The sequence below is a fragment of the Pseudorasbora parva genome, chromosome 1, assembly GCF_024679245.1.
Source record: "Pseudorasbora parva isolate DD20220531a chromosome 1, ASM2467924v1, whole genome shotgun sequence".
NCBI classification, from domain to species: Eukaryota; Metazoa; Chordata; class Actinopteri; order Cypriniformes; family Gobionidae; genus Pseudorasbora; species Pseudorasbora parva.
Window position 1 is genome coordinate 7193945 of NC_090172.1, and position 18934 is coordinate 7212878.

Sequence of the window (18934 nt, forward strand, 5' to 3'; positions counted from 1 at the left end):
TAGCTAAGAGCTGTGGCTTTTTGTGTCCATGATTTAGTTATTTTTCATAGCTTATTGCACTTAAAGGGTTAGTTCACCCAAAAAATGAAATTGATGTCATTAACTCCTCACCCTAATGTCGTTCCACACCCGTAAGACCTCCGTTCATCTTCAGAACACAGTTTAAGATATTTTAGTCCGAGAGCGTATCCAAGTGTAGGCACACTATACTGTCCATGTCCAGAAAGGGAATAAAAACATCATCAGAGTAGTCCATATGTGACATCAGTTAGTTAATTAGAATCTCTTGAAGCATCGAAAATACATTTTGGTCCAAAAATAACAAAAACTACCATTTTATTCAGCACTGTCTTCTCTTCCGTGATTGTTTTCAAACCTCAAATAAAGATTCAAACGGCCATGAATCACTGAATCGATCAATGATTCGGATCGCCAATGTCACGTGATTTCAGCAGTTTGGATCCCGTGTCAAACTGTCAAACTGCTGAAATCACGTGACATTGGCGATCCAAATCATTGATCGATTCACTCAGTTTGAAGGGGCGTATCTGCTGTGAGACTTCAGTGTAAACGGCCATGCTGTGATTGGCTAACATGTTGCTTATAAAATAGCTGTTAGATGTGGGAATCTCTCGTAAAACACATTTTTACTTTTACTATAGCTCTCAAGGTTAACTAATCATGAAAAGTGTTTATTATAGGATTATATCTATGGCTTTATATTTAGATTGTGGCATGAAAGGTTGCAGTGATGAACATTGTAGCCAATCGCAGACATGTTGAGCGCATTATCTCTCATTGCAACTTGTCACTGGTTTGATTTACTGACGCATAGACAAAGAACATCTGACTGTACATGAATCATTACATCATAAATCACTGGTCACAGATCAGGTATTACAATTAACTGGGGTGTGACGAGACGCTTATCTAACAAGAACGAGATGAGACAAGATTTTTACATAGTATTTAAAAACAAAAATCCTCAATGATGAAATACATGAGTAGAAAAATGTGCAGGTGCATTTGAAATCTTTTAACTATTCAACTTGTAATGAATGCCATTTAATTTATACTTTCTGAGTATGAATTGTCATATGCAGTGAAAGTTAACAAGCGCTGTAAAGGTTTTGCACAAAACTCAACTGACCGGCATCTTTCCCGTGATTGTCTCTTCAGACCGAAGAACTTCACATAAGCTTCTGTTGATTTTCTAACTAATCTCCTTCCCACAAATTAATCATTGATATTAAGTGCAAATAATAACCATAATCAAAGCTCAAAATTCAAAGTACAAATAGACAATAATTTTTTTATTCAAACATGATACAGAGCTAATCAATGCTTACAACTAGATATTCATATTGGGAGATATTCGCATGCCTCAGGGAGCTGCTTTCAAACAGAGGTAACGTATTGAAATCTTGTTTGAAATTACCAACCACGATACCAAATGTCATGCACAAATGCTCTCTTCAGATTCTGAATAATAAATGCAATATTAGTGTCCTTTGTTTAGAGAATTATGTATTTATGAATATCATTAAAATAAGCTTTTTATCCAAAGAGTTGTCCTATTGGGACAGTCTTTCTTTTTAATGTCCATTTGTTATTGATATCTGCTTCCTGCTTTGATTTCCTTTCAAACCATTTTCCTGTCAAAGTCAATTTCTGGCAAAATCACAAATGTGTTCAAAGTCTATGCTAACGGAGCGTAAATGAGTGCCTTGTGGTTGGAAATGACACTTTTAATGTACAGAGGAAATGTTTTGCTGCCGTTGGGCAGACCACATAAATGTTTGAAGTTTATTACAAATAGTCTCATTTTAACACCTCTATTAACATTTTATGGATTGTAGGATGTTGATATAAGGACTGATTGCCTCATGGAAAGATAAGGTGGTGGAATTGGAATAAATTGGAATCGTGTCCGGGAAGCAACACGCGTTGTGTTTTGGTCTCTTCTTCAACTAGGCTGTTTTGCAATAGAAGATTGCAGTTTTGGCCTATAGATCATTCAGATTTGCCATTAAGATGTTTATCATTTCAGAAAAAAATGTACTTGATCAAGAATGCAAGTGTCTTCAGTGTTCTTTTAAAATTGAAAAACAAAATTGATTGAATTTGTCAAGTGATTTGCCTGCTTTAAACGTCTGTCTTTGTCCCTCTCAAAGCCGGTGAAAGGTTATACTGATGAACTGTTGATGAACTTGGGTTGATCACATCTAGTTTCCTGATAAGTGGTAATATGAAAATATCTGGAGCAGTTTGCATTGGATGACCTCTACCCCAACTCTGACATCGTTGACCGTATTTCATTCTATGCATTTTTGTCTGACCAGTTGTAATAAGAAGTCATAATATGATCGTCAAGAAGAGCTTGAGATCTTTGATGCTGAACTGCTATGCACCTTTGCCTTTGAGCACCCAGTGGTGTGGTTGACTTCAGACAGCCAAAATAAATTACACTTATGTCATTTTGCTATTTGTTGTATTTGTTTCTGGCGCATCAACCCTTTGGAAAACCCTATGAGTTACATTTTGCTCCCAACATTTATTTTTCAGTTCCACAGCTGCTCGGGTCTGCTGGCGCTCTTCCTGGAATCTAGATGTTTTGACATCACAGATTTGCTAATCTTTCATACCCTTTACCATTCAAATGATAGCATATTCTTTTGCATATCTTGTTTTTTTGGACAGCAGTGTGATGGCCGATTGTGGAATGAGGGGTTTCTGGAAAACCACTCACTTGTTTTGTGAAGCTAAATATTTGCTTTGCATAATTGATATAGTGCAGAACTCGGGCATCAGGATGTTCCAAAGCCCAGTACAGATGGTATGTGTTTTGTTTCCTTTGCACACCTGTGTGATGAGCCAGTTCAGGTTCGATGTTGGCGTGGTGGTGACGCAAAGAGATGCCGACTCCCTACTGTTCTGCTGTCTCTGCTGTCTGATTTATGTCAAAATCCTTGGGCAGAAAGATGGATTCAAGTTTCCAGTGAACAAGAAAAACAAGGATAAATCTGGAGGATTGTTTCTATAGCACAAATTAATAAATGTGAGAGCATGTTGAGCATTTGAAATGCAAAAGACTTTGCATTTCTTTAATTTGCTCTAATTGAATTCCATCCGCCCATCCAGTTTTAGAATTCCATCCATCCATCCATCCATCCATCCATCCATCCATCCATCCATCCATCCATCCATCCATCCATCCATCCATCCATCCATCCATCCATCCATCCATCCATCCATCCATCCATCCATCCATCCATCCATCAGCAACAAAACTGCTTACCAAATAAATTAGAAAATGGACTTGGTGATATTTTTATTTTATTTCAAGCATTGATATAAATGAGCATTGTGGTTGCATGGGCAAGCATGTTTTTATTCAGATAATGTGAAATATGATTTATTTTAGTTGTGTAAATGTGTCCGACTCTAGTTTTGGATACTGTCTGAATCATTGTTTTGTCTTTCCTCCAACACAGTGTAGAGCCACACCTCACAACAAGGTTTGGATGAGTTTTCTGCTAAAGGATGTGTTTTCATGTCAGGACCAGATTCACTCCATTAGCTGAGTTTGATGTTTGTGTCATGACGGTTGCTTAAGACTTTGGTTGTTTGAAATGTTCTTTAAACCCGTTTACACCATGAGATATGGAGTGGAAAGTACCATTTGACAGTGTTTCTCACAGGATGTTGTTGAGAGTGGATATTTACCATCATGTGTTTCTGTTCGCCGTGGGGTTCAGAATCAGGACACTGCAGTTACGTTTAATGTTAATGTCATGCAGTGATGAATGACAAAGGAAATAAGAACCAATTAACCTAGAATGTTCTGGAATGTGCTGATTGGATGAGATCTGCCAGCTCAGAGATATATTACTACTCAACATTAAAGCTACTGTGCTGCCTGATAGTGGACTTAACAGGGTGAGATTCAGATTATACACAATAATACACAATGTTTGGGTGACCTAAACTGAAAAGGAGTCAGAAACCAGGATTTTATTCAGATTCGATCATCTCTGCTAGGCACGAATACAAAGTTTAAGCCATTCTCATTATCGTATCCATGGATTAAAACAGTTAGGGTGTGTTGACACTTGGCACATTTGGTTCGATTAAAATATACCCCGGAGTGATTGCTCTTTTAGTGCAGTTCATTTGAATAAGTGTGAACGCTGCCATCTGAAGTTACCCCAGTGCCAAACAAGAGGACCGAGACCGCTAAAAAGATAGCTCTCTGTCCGCTTCTAAATTAAATCTGGTGCAGCTGGAATAAAATATGAACGCAACACTGACTCATGTCATGTAAACAACCCAAAAACAAGACATGATGTTACAAAATGTTACCCTAAAAAGGACCAAATCCTCAAGAATACCTGTCCCTTCTCGTCATAGTCATGATGTTGCCCGTCACAGTTCGGTACAGGCGTCTCTGAACCGCGTGTCCTCCAGCAGATCTTCGTTTGTGTGTGACGGAGGGATTCCTGACGCTGTTCCGACTCCTTTACACATTGTTTTATAAGCTGTTCATGAGTTCTCAGCTAGTCAAAACACCATCCAATGTAGGCTACACACACAGCGAGCACATTTAGCCCAAAACACAGCATCGTTTTGGATGTTCAGGAAGTTTTGTTGCGAAATACATAAGAAAAGCCGACTAATCAGGTTGTGAACATAAACAGTAAGCAGACCAGGAATACATTTTATTTTGTTCAGGACCAAGCAAACCACACTACAAGTGTGAACACATCTATATTGGATACTATATAATTTAAAAATATATGAAAGTATATCTCTAATCCATAGTCTGTTTATCCTTAAAGCATAAGCTGCTTGGGAAACTCGAAGTGTTTGATGACATTGCGTTGTTACACTGCGAATCAGTAAGCAGCTTGTGTCTTTCTGCACTTTCCTCATAAACCCATGAGATGTGCTTAGTCTGTTTAGTGTAGCTCAAGCCTGTGTTTTGACTTTTAAAACTATGATTTTATCTAGATGCAGGCTTACTGTCAGCACTACTGTTTTCCGAGAAAAAAACGCTGACTTTCGCTGTATGCATAACACACACAAGACCTTTTTCAAAATATATTTTGTGTTCCTCAGAATTGATAGAGGTTTGGGGGGTGCGTAAATAATGATAGAATTTTCATTTTTGGGTGAACTATCCCTGTAATGTCATTTCATATTAGGATTCAGTTTTTTCCTATACTCACACATTCACACATCTTGGCAAACATTCTCCCAAAGAGTCAAAATCAATTTTTTTCATATTTCAACAGACCATTTCCAAGAGCAATATCTTTATAGAGATGTCTTTCATTTGATCAGTCATTTGGTCCAAAAATGTGACAAACTAGCAATACCTTTGTCCAATACATATCTGGCCTGTTATGACATGTTGTTAATGGTCTTTCCAAACTCACATTTCAATAACTGTAAAGATCTCCATTATACCCTGACCCAGTATTACTCCAGGTTCAAATCCCCGTCCCAGATATTATCAAAAACGCAGTTAGTGATGCATTCTCCAGATAAGCATATGAAGAATGATATCTTGCTCCATTTTTCAAGTATTTGATAATGGCTTAACTCCATGAATGTGTTATGGTATGAACTCTTCAGTTTGCTTTTAAATCAGAAAAGCCAGGGTCATTTTGACCTCTTAGTCACCATTCTATTAAAATGTGCCATATGCTCTATTTTGGGTTCTCCACCATGGGTATTTGTGTTCATAAAGACCAGTATTGTTACATTACAATGTTTACACTACTAAACGCTAATTGACGAAACCCTCTGGGCCCTGTGTGCACAATGCTTTCTTTGTCAACAAAAAAAAGGAAAAAAGGGCCAGGAAAGATGCCAAATATGACCAAAAGGAATGCATGAGGAGTGATTTTGCCAGTTGGAAAACCTGGAATTACGATCACATTTAATAACATTTTTATGGTCAAGATTGTCCCAATATGTCCCATACTACAGTTTCTGCTGTTTTGAAAATTATTATTTTTTTAAATAAATTTTTTAAAAGGTGCTGAAATCACACATCTCAGTAATGCATTTTTTTCTAATACTAATAATCCCTGTCTTGAATTGTAGGATCTGGTGAAGGATGTGGCAAGATAATTCAACGCTTCCCCAAAAAGGACTGGGATGGTACGGCATTTCCTCAGGGTGTGGAAATGGTAAGTAGTTGTTTCTGTTCTGTTTTCTGAAAATAGAAAACCAAAAGTAGACCCAGGTCATTTATCCATGAACAGCTGCCTTCTGGGAGTAGCTGAATGGAAAAAAAAAATCTGTATATATATTCTACCTCATTGTTTTTCCCAGTTGTTTTCTATGATGTATTTTCAGTTTTTGCCATCGGTCAGTTTGCCCACTTGATTTATTTTTTCATTTTTAATAGAATAAATCTGACATTGCTGGAGAATATGAGTTAGTTTTTTAACTTTTCTCTCTCAAAGTTCCTGAAATCTGTGAATGTCTGCCCACGTCATCAGAAACTCATGTGGTTCTGATATCAGCCTTTTCTTTTGTCAACAAATGCATAATCATTGTTTACTTGAAGGTTTATCCCAGTCGCCTCCATTTGCTCTAATTGGAGAATTCCTATCCCATGTCCTGTCCATTTCTTAAATAGCATGCAGAAGGGCTTCGCTGTGTTTCAGTCCGATTTAGCGCTCTAAACACTGCGGTCCAATTAACAGACACAAATCAACTTAACTCAGTACTGAATATTTACTGTACATCTCCTGAGTGGCAGTGGCTTTAAAGTTGACCTGCTTCTTGAGGTGAGCGCTGCAGTCTGGTTGATTGTTGTTTATTTGTTCATCAAGATGTAATGCATAATTCTTGATGTTTGCAAGACATCATTGGACTTGTGCTCTGCACATGCTACTTTTTTCATCATATGAATGATGTGTCCTTCTGAGAATTTATCAATTTATTAATAAATAGAATAAAGATGCAACTCATATAAAAAAAACACCTCTTCTAATGACATTGTCTTCTGAATTAAAAAATCATTTTTATATTTTTTGAGGGGAAAAAAAAGTAATAGTATTTTGTAGTATCTAGTATTTTAACAGCACAGCTAATCAAAAAGTCTGAAAAATGTTGACCTCCAAAAAAGTAATATGGTGTAACCAGTGTGAAAAAATATATACAGTAGTAAATGAGTAAGGAATAATTGTGATAAGTTGAAAGTAATGCACACACAAGGTGGTAATATGGCCACATTTACTTTTAATATAAATTCCTGACCTAATCTATTTAGTTATATTTTGGTATAAAAAAATCTATATAAAAGACATTTTTAAGAACTTGGCGTGTGTTCATGGGGACCGTCTTATTTGTCCTCATTTGCCAAAAACAGACTGTTATCCTCTACTTTTTCTGTTTTATTATTCATTCAAGTGTAAGTGAACCAAATAAATATGCTTGGTTACACAATCTCCATCAATAATAATGGTATTATTTATGATATGTGGCTTTGGATTTGATGTGGAAAAAGTTTGCATCCGGTACTTGGAGGAAATTGGCTATTGATAGTGAGAGAAGGCTCATTGGTCTGCGAAGACTTTTTTTGAGTCTGTAAGGTCATTAACTCATGTTGGCTGTTAACACTCACCTGCTGAGAAATGTCTCCCACTGATTCTCTACAATTGAACATTATTTACAGTCGGCTAAAATATTGGCTAAACACAAATTCAATATCTTCAGCAGGTGGTTGAGTCTCTGGTCAGCCAACAGGTTACACAATCTGGGTCAATCCGGGACTTCGATGCTGTTTTTATCATCATTACCGACTTAAGTCTTTGATTTTAAGAGAACTTGATATTTTTCCCACTCTAGGAATGATGTTTGTTTTGTCTAACAGAGACAGTTGAATTGAATTTTACTCCATTTCCGGGGTTTGATATACACTGTGCAGTCACATTATTTGGTATAATACAATGAAGGTCCTTTTCCTCAAGAACTGCTTGTATATCTGAGCACTGGAAACATTCCATAGGGATTTTATTCAGTACAGACTCAATGGCTTCATAAGGTTCCTGCAAGTTTAGGGAATGTCCTTCCCCTTCAGCAGTTGTAAAGTGTTTATTTTGAGAATAAGTGTTCTTTGTATCAGCTTGGAAGGCTTGTCATTCACTGGATTTTTGTGTTTATTTGATGCACCATTTTTGCAGATATTGTTGTAGATGTTGGAACCACCAAGTCTGGCACCAATGATCATTGTATTGTCAAAGAGCCGGCCAGAGTAACCTTTCAATTGAAAATCCGAAACCAAAATATGCTAGTAAAAATAACATGAGAAAACTCTCCCTTATTAGTCACAATTATAGGGGCTTCTTATGTTCAGGTGTATCAACTTATCTCATCGTTAGGGACTAATGTAATAGGGAAATTGTTTGGTTCTTTGATTCACTATAGGTTATATTGTAGGGCTGGGTTTACAATATTTATTAATACATTTTAATCAAAATTCTTTTTGATTAACCGATATTGATTCTTTAATATCTTTTAATCCCATGAATCAGTCTTTTAGTCTGTGCTGTTTTCAGTTGATGCTTGAACTAAGCTTAATTTAAACATTATTTGTAGAGATTTTGCAATCCAGTAATCCCAGTAAGTTTTGTTCTTTGTTACTCTTGATATAAAACAAAAGTCTCAGCTTTCAATTTCTGTCAGTTTCATCACAAAGTTCAAACAATAAATACAGTTTTGAAACTCTTCAATGTGCCGTGACAGATCGCTGTAAAGCCCCTCAGTTCAAGGGCCATGTGAACCATTACTGCCCCTCTCTGACAACTGCAGCATATAAACAACAACTAGGGATGCACCGAATGTTCGGCAACCGAAATTATTCGGCCGAAAATAGCCAAAAAAAGCACTTGCGGCATTCGGCCGAATATGTAAAAAGGCCGAATAATTTTGGCCGAACAATGACGTTTTTAATGACGCGATCAAAAAGTAACCCACGTAGAGTGAGAGCCGCGTGCTTTATGCAGCAAACATGTCAGCAGTGTGGAAGCACTGTTTAGTGCTGCATCTCATGTCATCGATGAGAAGAGGAACCGACTTTCATGTGAGAAAGCAGAGAAGCTACTTTTCATAAAGAAGAACCTGCCACTTTTCCTGAAGAAGTAGGCTAAGTAGGCTTATGTCTAGGACAGTTATTTATTTGTTGTGGGTTCATCCACATTTTTTGCACTATTCAATGCACATTTGTTGTTGTAGACATACAGAGTTACATTCTTTCAGCAGTCAGTTATAGGCCTAACATAGGCTATTCAAGAAGGGGGGCTTCTAAGATGGCCAAATAAAAATATATTTTTTATTTTACTAATTATTTATTTTAAGTTATGTTGTGCTTAGTTTGTATAATATCTGCTGGAATGTTAAAAAAAATTCAGTGTTAAATAAATATTTTGAAATTGTATTTTTGTTATTTGATTTATTTCTCTGAAAAGCAACACAAAATAGTAAAAAGCAATTTTTTACTATTTAATTATTGTAATGGTAAAAAAAAAAAAGGCCAAATAAATGGAAAAAATGCGAAACACCGCGTTCGGTATTCGGCCTTCGGTCTTCGGCCAAGCATTTCATTATTATTCGGTTTCGGCTTCGGCCAAGAATTTCATTTCGGTGCATCCCTAACAACAACATAATGTCCCAGGCCCGGGGCCTGTACCATGATGGTAGTTTAACAAACTCAGGGTTATAGGATTAGTTTCGAGTTGACAAAACCAAACCAATCAACCTTTGTTGGTCCCATGATGCTGATCATCAGCTTTCTCTGTCAACTCAGGCTTTGATCCTGAGTTTGTGGAGCGCACACTTGAAAGTGTGACATCAGCAGTGAACAGCCAATCACATGCCTTTCAAAACAGAGAAAGTGTGACTCATTTCTCCTGAGAGAGAGCCAACATGATTCAAAAATATTCTGCTGAAGATTAAGAGGTTGAAGTACATAAAGAATTTAAATGCATTTACATACAAGAATATGATTATCCATGAAAGAGGAGTAATAAAGAAAATAGTGCAAATGATCGATGGATGGGTGGGTGGGTAGGTAGGTGGGTAGATGGGTTGAAATTCAGTTTGGGATCTCTTATCCCAAACTTAACATGCTCCGGAGCAGGTTAGCTGTGGAGCGTAAGTTACTATGGAGATCAACACTGCTAAAAGCCAAACCACTTTAATGGTTTTTAAATACATAAAACCCAGAATTGGCACAAATTAAGCTTAAACATATCTTGCTCTCCAGCTAAACTGCCTTCATGGTACAGGCCGCTGGTCCTCTCTTGTACTCCTTTTATCCTTCTGCATCCCATTCCGTGAGACTGAAGACCAGTGTGGTGCATAGGTAGCACTAATTAGCAATTGCGGCACCGACCTCGCTCCGTTCCCACGGCTCTCTGCCCCACCTGCTTGCCACATACCCCTTGCAGGCCTCTGCTCTAGTCATGGTGGCCGTAGCATGGGGTTAAGCACAGACGAGGTGAGAGAAAAGAAGACGGAGGGATGAGGAGAGACAAGACTAGAGAGGAAGAAAAAAAAATCTTGTTCTGGTTCCTAAATCGCTCTGCTGCTCGTCCTTCAACCAGCCAGGAGAACTTTTTTTGTGATGCCTGGCAGTGGGACTGGATGCTTCAGGTGGTGGCCCTCTTCTCTCCCAACCCTAGTGGCTGGCAACGGCTCCTAGTCGAGCCTGGATGTTGGAAAACGGCGACCTCCTCTGACCTGACGGCAGCAGCCCCACCATGCTTTGGTGTATGGAGGCGAGTATCCGTCCCCTTGATGAGCCCTCCAGTTCAACCTCCTTGAGTGTCCAAGGAGGCTGCTTATGCTCTGATCTAACTCAATGGCACGGGGCAGCGAGGGCTCTATGATATAGAGCTCTCAATTGATCTCAACTGAATGGAACATGTAATACACCGTATCCAAATTAGTTGATATCAAATGCAATCAAGAGCTTGTGGATCAGAATCAAATTGGGAAATCTGTATACATTTCCAGCCATATTAGATGGTCTTCTCATCAAAAGCATTCCAGAATCTGCTTACGTAACAAACTAGATGTTAAAACACCCAATTTGACAATTTATTTCATTCAAAAGAAATGACTAAATCTGTTATTTATATTGATGCATGTAGCACTTATGTATGTTTGTATTGTATTTTAGTTTGTATTGTAGTTAATAATCATTTTTTTGTTTGATTAATTGAGATCCTGTTTTGTTCCATTTTCTCATCTCACATGTTGTTTTGAGTAAGCACTCTAGAACAACATTCATCAAACACATTCAGAGCTCTTTGAACACTGCAGGGACAGCACAGTGCATAGGGTGAGCGATTTATCATATAAAAATAGACCAGAGATGTATGTGTGTCATTGCTTGTTAGTCATTGGGTGTGCCAGTACTCCCAGCAGGCTGCAGAATCAAACCAAAAGAGTGTTTTGCTGGTTCACAGGAACCGTGGCTTGAGTTCATCTACACAGCATCATCTCTGAAGCATTCAGCAACATGTGGAAGACCCACTCAGCATAGTTTCTGCTCCGTCAGTTTCCCCAAACATATCAGTATGTGCACATGCTTTACTGAGCTCTCTGCCCAATGTGTTTCTTATGCTGCGACCTTGCGTAATTTTTGGCTGTTGCATGTGGTTTAAGATTCTTTTATGGTGCTCATGTACACTTATAAATGATCTTTTGATGCTTATGTGGAGTTGGCGTCAAGCATCTGTGCGTATAAATAGCAGAGCACTCAGATATGTTGACTGTATTCCTTTATAGGGTTACAAATATCCTTTATATTTGTGAAATAAATCACTTTCCATCAAATTGCACAGATGATCCTTTAGTCTTCGTGTGGGTTAAACCGTTTATTTTGGATGGATTGTTAAATAAGGAAAATAACAAACTCATAAAAAGTGCATTGCTGGGGTTAAATGTCCCCAACATCCCCATCACACTGAAATGAAATGGCCTCAGTCCCATCTTTTGTAGTTTTAATGAATTTTTTTTTATTTTTACATACCAGCCAGGCAATTTGGATTTTCGTCTTGGTATGCAAATTGTTATTATTTGCAGATTTCTCCAGATTTCTGTTGCATTCGGGTTTCTGTTTCGGAACATCAGAAATACTTTCTTTACCACAACAACCCCCAGCAAACTAAATAGCTACAGATGAGGAATGTTCCAAGTATAAAAGGCTAGAAAAACACCCCATCGTGTTTACAGCTCTTGTTCCAAAGGTGTTTTCAATCTTGGAGGAAGTTCGCCAGCTATTCTCCTTGCGTGCCATGTTTAACCCCGTCTCGCATGAAAGTGCAGCTCTTTTCATGCAAATTTAGTCATCGCTTGCTGCTTAGATCACACTGGAAAGATAGGGCACAGGGAGAGCAGGAGACTTTAAGAGTCCCATCTATAGATGGTCCACAACTAGGTCAATGCTATTAAGAAATAAGAACCAGGCAAACCATAAACAAAGACTGGCTGGATTAGTAATAGATGTCACAGTTCAGACAGATGTTCTCTGATTGCCTTTTAAACGGTTAAAGATATATAAAAAAATAATTTGGACCTACAAAGAATGTACTTCGGATTGAAAATATCATGTCCCTTAATCAGTAATATACAGTCACCCATTATTTTAATTTTTTTTAATCAGCCCGTTGTTAACCCTGTTGTTAGCCCGTTATTGTTAACTGTTTCAGATTTCATTATACATTCAAAAAACTAACTCATTGGACAAACTTAATTTAATTGCGAGCAGGTTTTCCATTCAATAAATGTTTCCCCAACTCATCAAAATCTAATTCATGCAATTAATTCAATTTTTATCAAATATAGTTTAAACTATAGTTATATACTTATAACATGACTTTTTGAAACATGTTAAACTTTCATCATCATACACAATGTATAATGTAAATTTTAGCAAAACAGAAGAGATGGCTGACCACACTGAATCCAAGAGAGACTAAGAGTCTAGGAAATTACATAATTTTTTATTTCAATTGCATGGTGCAATAAAGTGCAAAGTGCAGGTGAGTTAAAAACAGAGGAGCCTGAACAAACGTTTCAGCAGGTTGCTATCCTCAGTGCTCAAAATACAACAGACAATCACTCTTTTTCTAGATGGACAAGCAATTAGAAGCCATCAGGTTAATCCAATTATTACAATCATCAATTAACACCAATCACAATTGATTATCACAAGTGTCACAGCAAAAGAGTCTGAAAAGCAATGTCCAACACAAACTAATAATCCAAATTTAAGAAAAGGCTAGTGTAACTCTTACCATTATATAGATCACTGAGTGCCCATAGCCTAAACCCAGGCACCACTATTCAGCATAATGGTAACCACAGAATTCAAAAACATTACAGAAACTCCCCAAAGTGTCCAACGTAACTGAACATTAAACACTAACATTAAAAACACTTTCCCTTTACAGAAAAACACATACAATTTATTGAATCCCTAAATAATTAATAAATACTTTAATCCCTAAAGTTACTCTCATAATGTAGTCCCTTGCAAAGCATGCTGGGAACTACAGATCCACTGCCCAGTTAGTTATGTCAGCACAAATATTTAGTCTAGTTTTAACACAAATTAATTAAGTAAATCTCAGTTTTAAATATATTAGGTTATTTGAAGACAATTAAATTAAGTTGTGTCAAAATTAGATATGTTTAAGTAGCATAGAAATCTAGACGCACCCTAGCGGCAGCAAATTTAATCTGCCCGTGAGTGTCGGCTAGCAACTCTCAATACCCTTCTGAGCTGTATTCCCCTAACTCTTGCTGGGCCAATCACATCGTGTATAGAGTCGGTGGGCGGGGCCATAATGACGACGGCCGAGTTGCGTTTGCATGCTTCTAGTAAACACAGAAACTGGCGAACGGCGGTCCTTCGAATCAGCTTTGACCGCGACTCTGGAAGACTTGGAGTTAAACTTTTCTCTGAGAAAAGAACAAAGAACGGCACTGAAGTCATTCTTAAAAAGGGAAGATGTGTTCGGAGTTTAGCCGACCGGATACGGCAAATGTTTAATCTATCAACAAGCTCTGTTTCACCTTCATGTTGCTCTGGTTGGTTGTAGCGCTATCCTATCGCGTGCAGAGGGAGTTTGAAAGACAACCGTTTATCCCGCCCCTCGGATTGAGCCCTGTCTATGGTGAGTTTCCAGACCAAACATCTTGATGTGGGTCTGGCTTGTCAGGCTAATGTTTAAGTAAAGTGAACATAATTTAAATGTGCCATATCTATGAAGGGCCTGAATAATTTTTTGAGAGTGAGTGGTATCAAGAGGTATTGGGACATTTGCATCAATGACATTTAAATAATATCAAGTCAAGTGACATTTATTGTAGGGAAAGACTGTTTTTAAGCAACAAAAGTTTGTTAGGTTTCAAATACTTAAATTCTCGACATTTTGTTCAAATCAACACTTTCTTCTTGTCGAAATTAAGTGACTTCATTCATCCACTTTTATGACCTTGACTTCAGTTTGGTTAACAGTCACAAGGTTGCAAAAAATTTATTTAGTTAGGAGTTTTTTATTATTATTATTTACAGATTTGTATGTCTCAATGCTTCTTAATTTTATATTCCGGTACAGTATGAAACAGTTAGCGTCCTCTAACCAGATCTAATATGAGGAGTGAGGAAGCAGAGTGCACTTCTGTCATTTCGCCTGGAGTGAGGAACAAGGTTTTGAATGTCAAAGTGCCGGTGTTTTCTCGCCCAGTGGGAAGGAAATGGAAACCCAGACCTGGAGTAATTACAGAATGCTTTGAGCTGGAAAATATTGTTATGTTTAACATGTGACATTTTTTCAAGGACACAATATGGTTTGCTTTTGCTTTACTTGACATTCAGCGTTATAGCGCAGCAGGAATGCAAAAACCTGCAGGCAAGAGGATATTCAGTACAACAGCACTCTTGCTCATGATATTCCTTACTGTAATACATTTAAAGCATCTAAATGGCTTCAGAACAAACAAGGGTCTAATTTAAAAAAAAAGCCTGCCTTAATCCTCCAGGGTCCATTCTGTTCTGTAGATTAAATAGGTGTTACTCAATAATTATATTGTGTTTTGACTGTGATCATGGTAATAGTTGTTTATAAGTTCTTCGGAATCTGATGGTTGAGTGTCTCAAAGCGTTGTTGCAACATGAATTTCTCTCAGAACCCCAAACAGAGGAAAGTTGACATGCTTCACAGATAGTGAAGGAATGACTGGCATTATTTCATGTTTTTTACCTTTGATCTTGTTGGAAAGCTTTTGTTATGTAGTAGCTGAATGCTTTTTGGAGTTTGTAAATTATTTGCCGTCATTCTTATCAAAAATGTTGCATTAATATACCACCCACAAATGTTCATCTCGCAGACAAGCATGCACTTACCCAGTCTGCAGCTATATTAGTCACATTATAAGGGCTGAAGAGTCCCGTACATTCCTCTGTGCCTCAAGTTCAGTGCTGAATGTCAGGGTCACTTGACTGCAAGCAAGCCGCTGTGTGTCCTCGCATTAAAGGGCTCATGTTAAACACCGAAATGTTTAATGTTTTTGTAAATCAGAAATGCATTTATATAGAACATGATGCTCTTTTATTTTGTGGCTTTTTTCCCTTTTGTAGGAGAATATGTAGACAGGGCAGGTCAGACTCAAACCTGGGTCCCCGTAAACCAAAGTTTTTAAGCTATTATGTCGAGAGCATGTGCACAGTCCAGCTGCATTTTCTTACGGGCTCAACAAAAGATGTGTTTTATCTGTAATGGGTCAATTTGATTGGATTCCCGATGGTCTCATGGGTTTGTCTGATTTTTAAATGTCATGGCAGATTGGGTGTCCTTGTCTTTCGTGTGGGATGCTTTAGATGAGACCTTTCAGCTAACAAACAGACTGAAATTATGACCTTTGTTCAGGTGCATCCTTGTGGTTTTATGTCGGAGATGACCTTTGATAGGGATTAAACTGGATGTTATAAATAAATACATTGTAGATGATGAGCAGTAGTGTCGTGGAGCCTTTTGTTCATTCTTTTTTTCTCTCTATTTTTGTTCTTGAAGCAATGAGAGCTTAAAACAAACTGTAGAAAAGTAACAAACAGAATCACACATTTAATAAGTACTGAACTAGAGTTGGGCAATTATGTTAAATATTTTCAATCTATTCAATATTATTAATACCAGAGTGCTTTTAATACACTTTTTATTTGGCCATTAAGTTTTTTAAAGACTGTGCCTGAGGACAGTTCCCTGCTTTTCCTCATGTCACGACTTGCACATATAAGAGCACTAAGACAATAATTTTTAACAGTGCCCTCTGATTTAAAGTTTTGTAGCAAAAATAACGTTTGAGAGGAGAAGGTTGATGAATTGGTTCAAAACAATCATGTTTCCATGAAAAAATAATAATAATCATAGTTCATATATCCCCTTATTGCTAAGTATTTTAGTAAAAAATGTAAATCTGTTTTATTGGTGTATACTTTAAATACAAGTTATATAAATATCATTATTATTCTTTGCAATACTTTTATTACAAACATACATTAATGTACTGAATTATTTCTAGAATTTTACCGTATTTTACTACTGGCGTGTTTTACTAAATCTACCTGGCCAGGGGTTTTCCTTTGTCAGAAATGTTTTTTGGCGGTGGCTCATTATTGGTGATCTATCAGTGTTATTTTTCTAGTCATATTTTCATATTTTGATAGATTTTTTTCGTGTCATATTTGTATTTGTCCACATTAATTTTCATAACAGTGTTTTAATCCAAATGTTTTCATTATCACCCCTGATGGACACGCCCTGTCCCCTGAGTACTCGAGTACTTGTTTTTGTGGCCTGTCAGTATAATCGAAATGAACAAATGACAAAAACGACCATCTCTTTACTATTTTCTGTTAATGGTTTGATTCAAGATTTTAAAGTTAATTTACAAGCTAATTATTTTTAAATCATATTAACATGTAGTAGCCTATGCGTTTAGGGATTGCTCCCCTAATGTATACATGTATTCAGAGGATGCTTTCAAAACGTGACCCTTCTGAACTGGCTGAGCTTTTCAAGTGGTCGATAAACATTGACGTTAGTTGGATTACTTCATCATCTCAAGGCTGTGCATGGGTTTCTTCTTCTGATAATGTTCCTCTTTTACCTCTTTGTCACTGTCACTAAGATCGCTTGCCATTAACCTCTGTCTCAGGAGATATTTGCTCTTGCAGATATCTCCATTCCCTGGCACGCACAAAGGCTTTTGCGTTATGGCCAGAATGATGGACTAAAATGTTCCTTTTAAACTAACAACAAGGCCCATTCATCTAACCTCCTACGAAAGTATGAGCCACTTGGCAGCACTCACTGCATGAGCATTGCCTTCTCCAGCATGCTGGGACTGAGGCGGACATAGACCCTTGAAACCTTCTGAAGGCAGTTGGCCTTATTGCTCCTGGCTGCAATACTTGTTTTATGTCTCCAGCAAATAAACCCAGAATCTTCTGCTTTATCTCTACCGACTGCATCAAATGGATTATGTCCCTCATCTTGTAAGTTTGAAGAAAGACATACACATGCGGTTTTGTTATTTAGAAAATCTGGTTATATACGTACATCATAAGCCTTGTAATAGCCTGGTTTGTTTTACATTGGAGAAAATAATAACTTTAGTGGTTTAACCAGAAATATGATTTATTTCTTATTTCTATTATTTATTGACTTTGTAAGTCTCTTATGCTCACCAAGGCTATATTTATTTGATCAAAAATACAATAAAAACAGTCATATTGTGAAATATTATTACAATTTAGAATAACTGTTTTCTAGATGAATATATTTTAAATGTAATTTATTTCTGTGATGCGAAGCTAAATTTACAGCATCATTGCTCTAGTCTGTAGTCACATGATCCGTCAGAAATCATTTATAGTCAATGTTGAAAACGGTTGTGCTGCTTAATCTTTACCTGGAAACCGTGATTTATTTTTTTCAGGATTCTTTAATAAATATAAAGATCCAAAGGACAGAATTTATTTTAAATATAAATTTTGTGACTTAAGTTTTTACCTTCACTTTTGATGGGTTTAATGTGGAATAAAACAAATAATTTCTTTCAATATAATTAATTAATTGACTCAATTTTTGAATGGTAGTGTGTAAATCTATAATTCACATATATAGAGAGAGAGCGCTGAATGATACATGCTTTCTGTCAATGTTCTGTGGTCACTAATGTTTGCATGTTTGCTGTTTGAGACGGCTATGTACTGATGAAATAAAAAATTCCTCGTCGGAGCCCGACATCCTATGATGAAGGAATGTGACCTCCCACAAAGGGGGGACCGTAACCGTTTGTGTCATCTATCTCATCTGTTGCTCTGACTTCTTGAACTTCTCTTCCCTTTCCTCCAAATCCCTGTTGTAATCTGGAATGTGCTTCATACTTCCGGGAAGGACGCATAAAGTATTTAGAAAATGTGTAAATAGTTGGTAAATAGTAAATGGTCTGTTGTCTGTTGACTATATAACAGATGCTCGTTTGGAGGTGAGATATTGTGTAGATAATTGCACATCTTACACTGTTTAATGAATGGAAGCCTGGTTGTGGCATTAGGCAAGCACTGCACATACTAAGTGCATGATTCTTAATTTCACCTCATTTGCGTTGCTGGTATCCGGTTGTGTCACCAGGGGCAAATGTGCGAATGGCTGAAGCTCACGTCTCAGTTTTTTTTTTGTAGTGAGTGTTTGTAAAACAAAGAGGGGAAAAAGAAAATAAAACAATCTGAATCCCAGCATGCGTCCAAATTTTGAAAAATGAATGGTGTTTGTCAGGAAGATCTTTTCATGAGTAATCACCTTGTCGACAGGAAAAGCATCACCAAGAGCCTGTCATA

At 37.2% G+C, this 18934-nt stretch overlaps 1 protein-coding gene across 2 annotated transcripts in view; it reads left to right on the forward strand.

The window, feature by feature from the left end:
• Positions 1-18934, forward strand: part of sbf2 (SET binding factor 2) — a 179750-nt gene that overhangs the window by 9538 nt on the left and 151278 nt on the right. For both annotated transcript variants that reach the window (XM_067414596.1, XM_067414667.1), the window contains exon 2: positions 6112-6197. In XM_067414596.1, coding sequence (XP_067270697.1) covers positions 6112-6197 — 86 coding nt within the window. The remainder of the gene's footprint in view (positions 1-6111; positions 6198-18934) is intronic.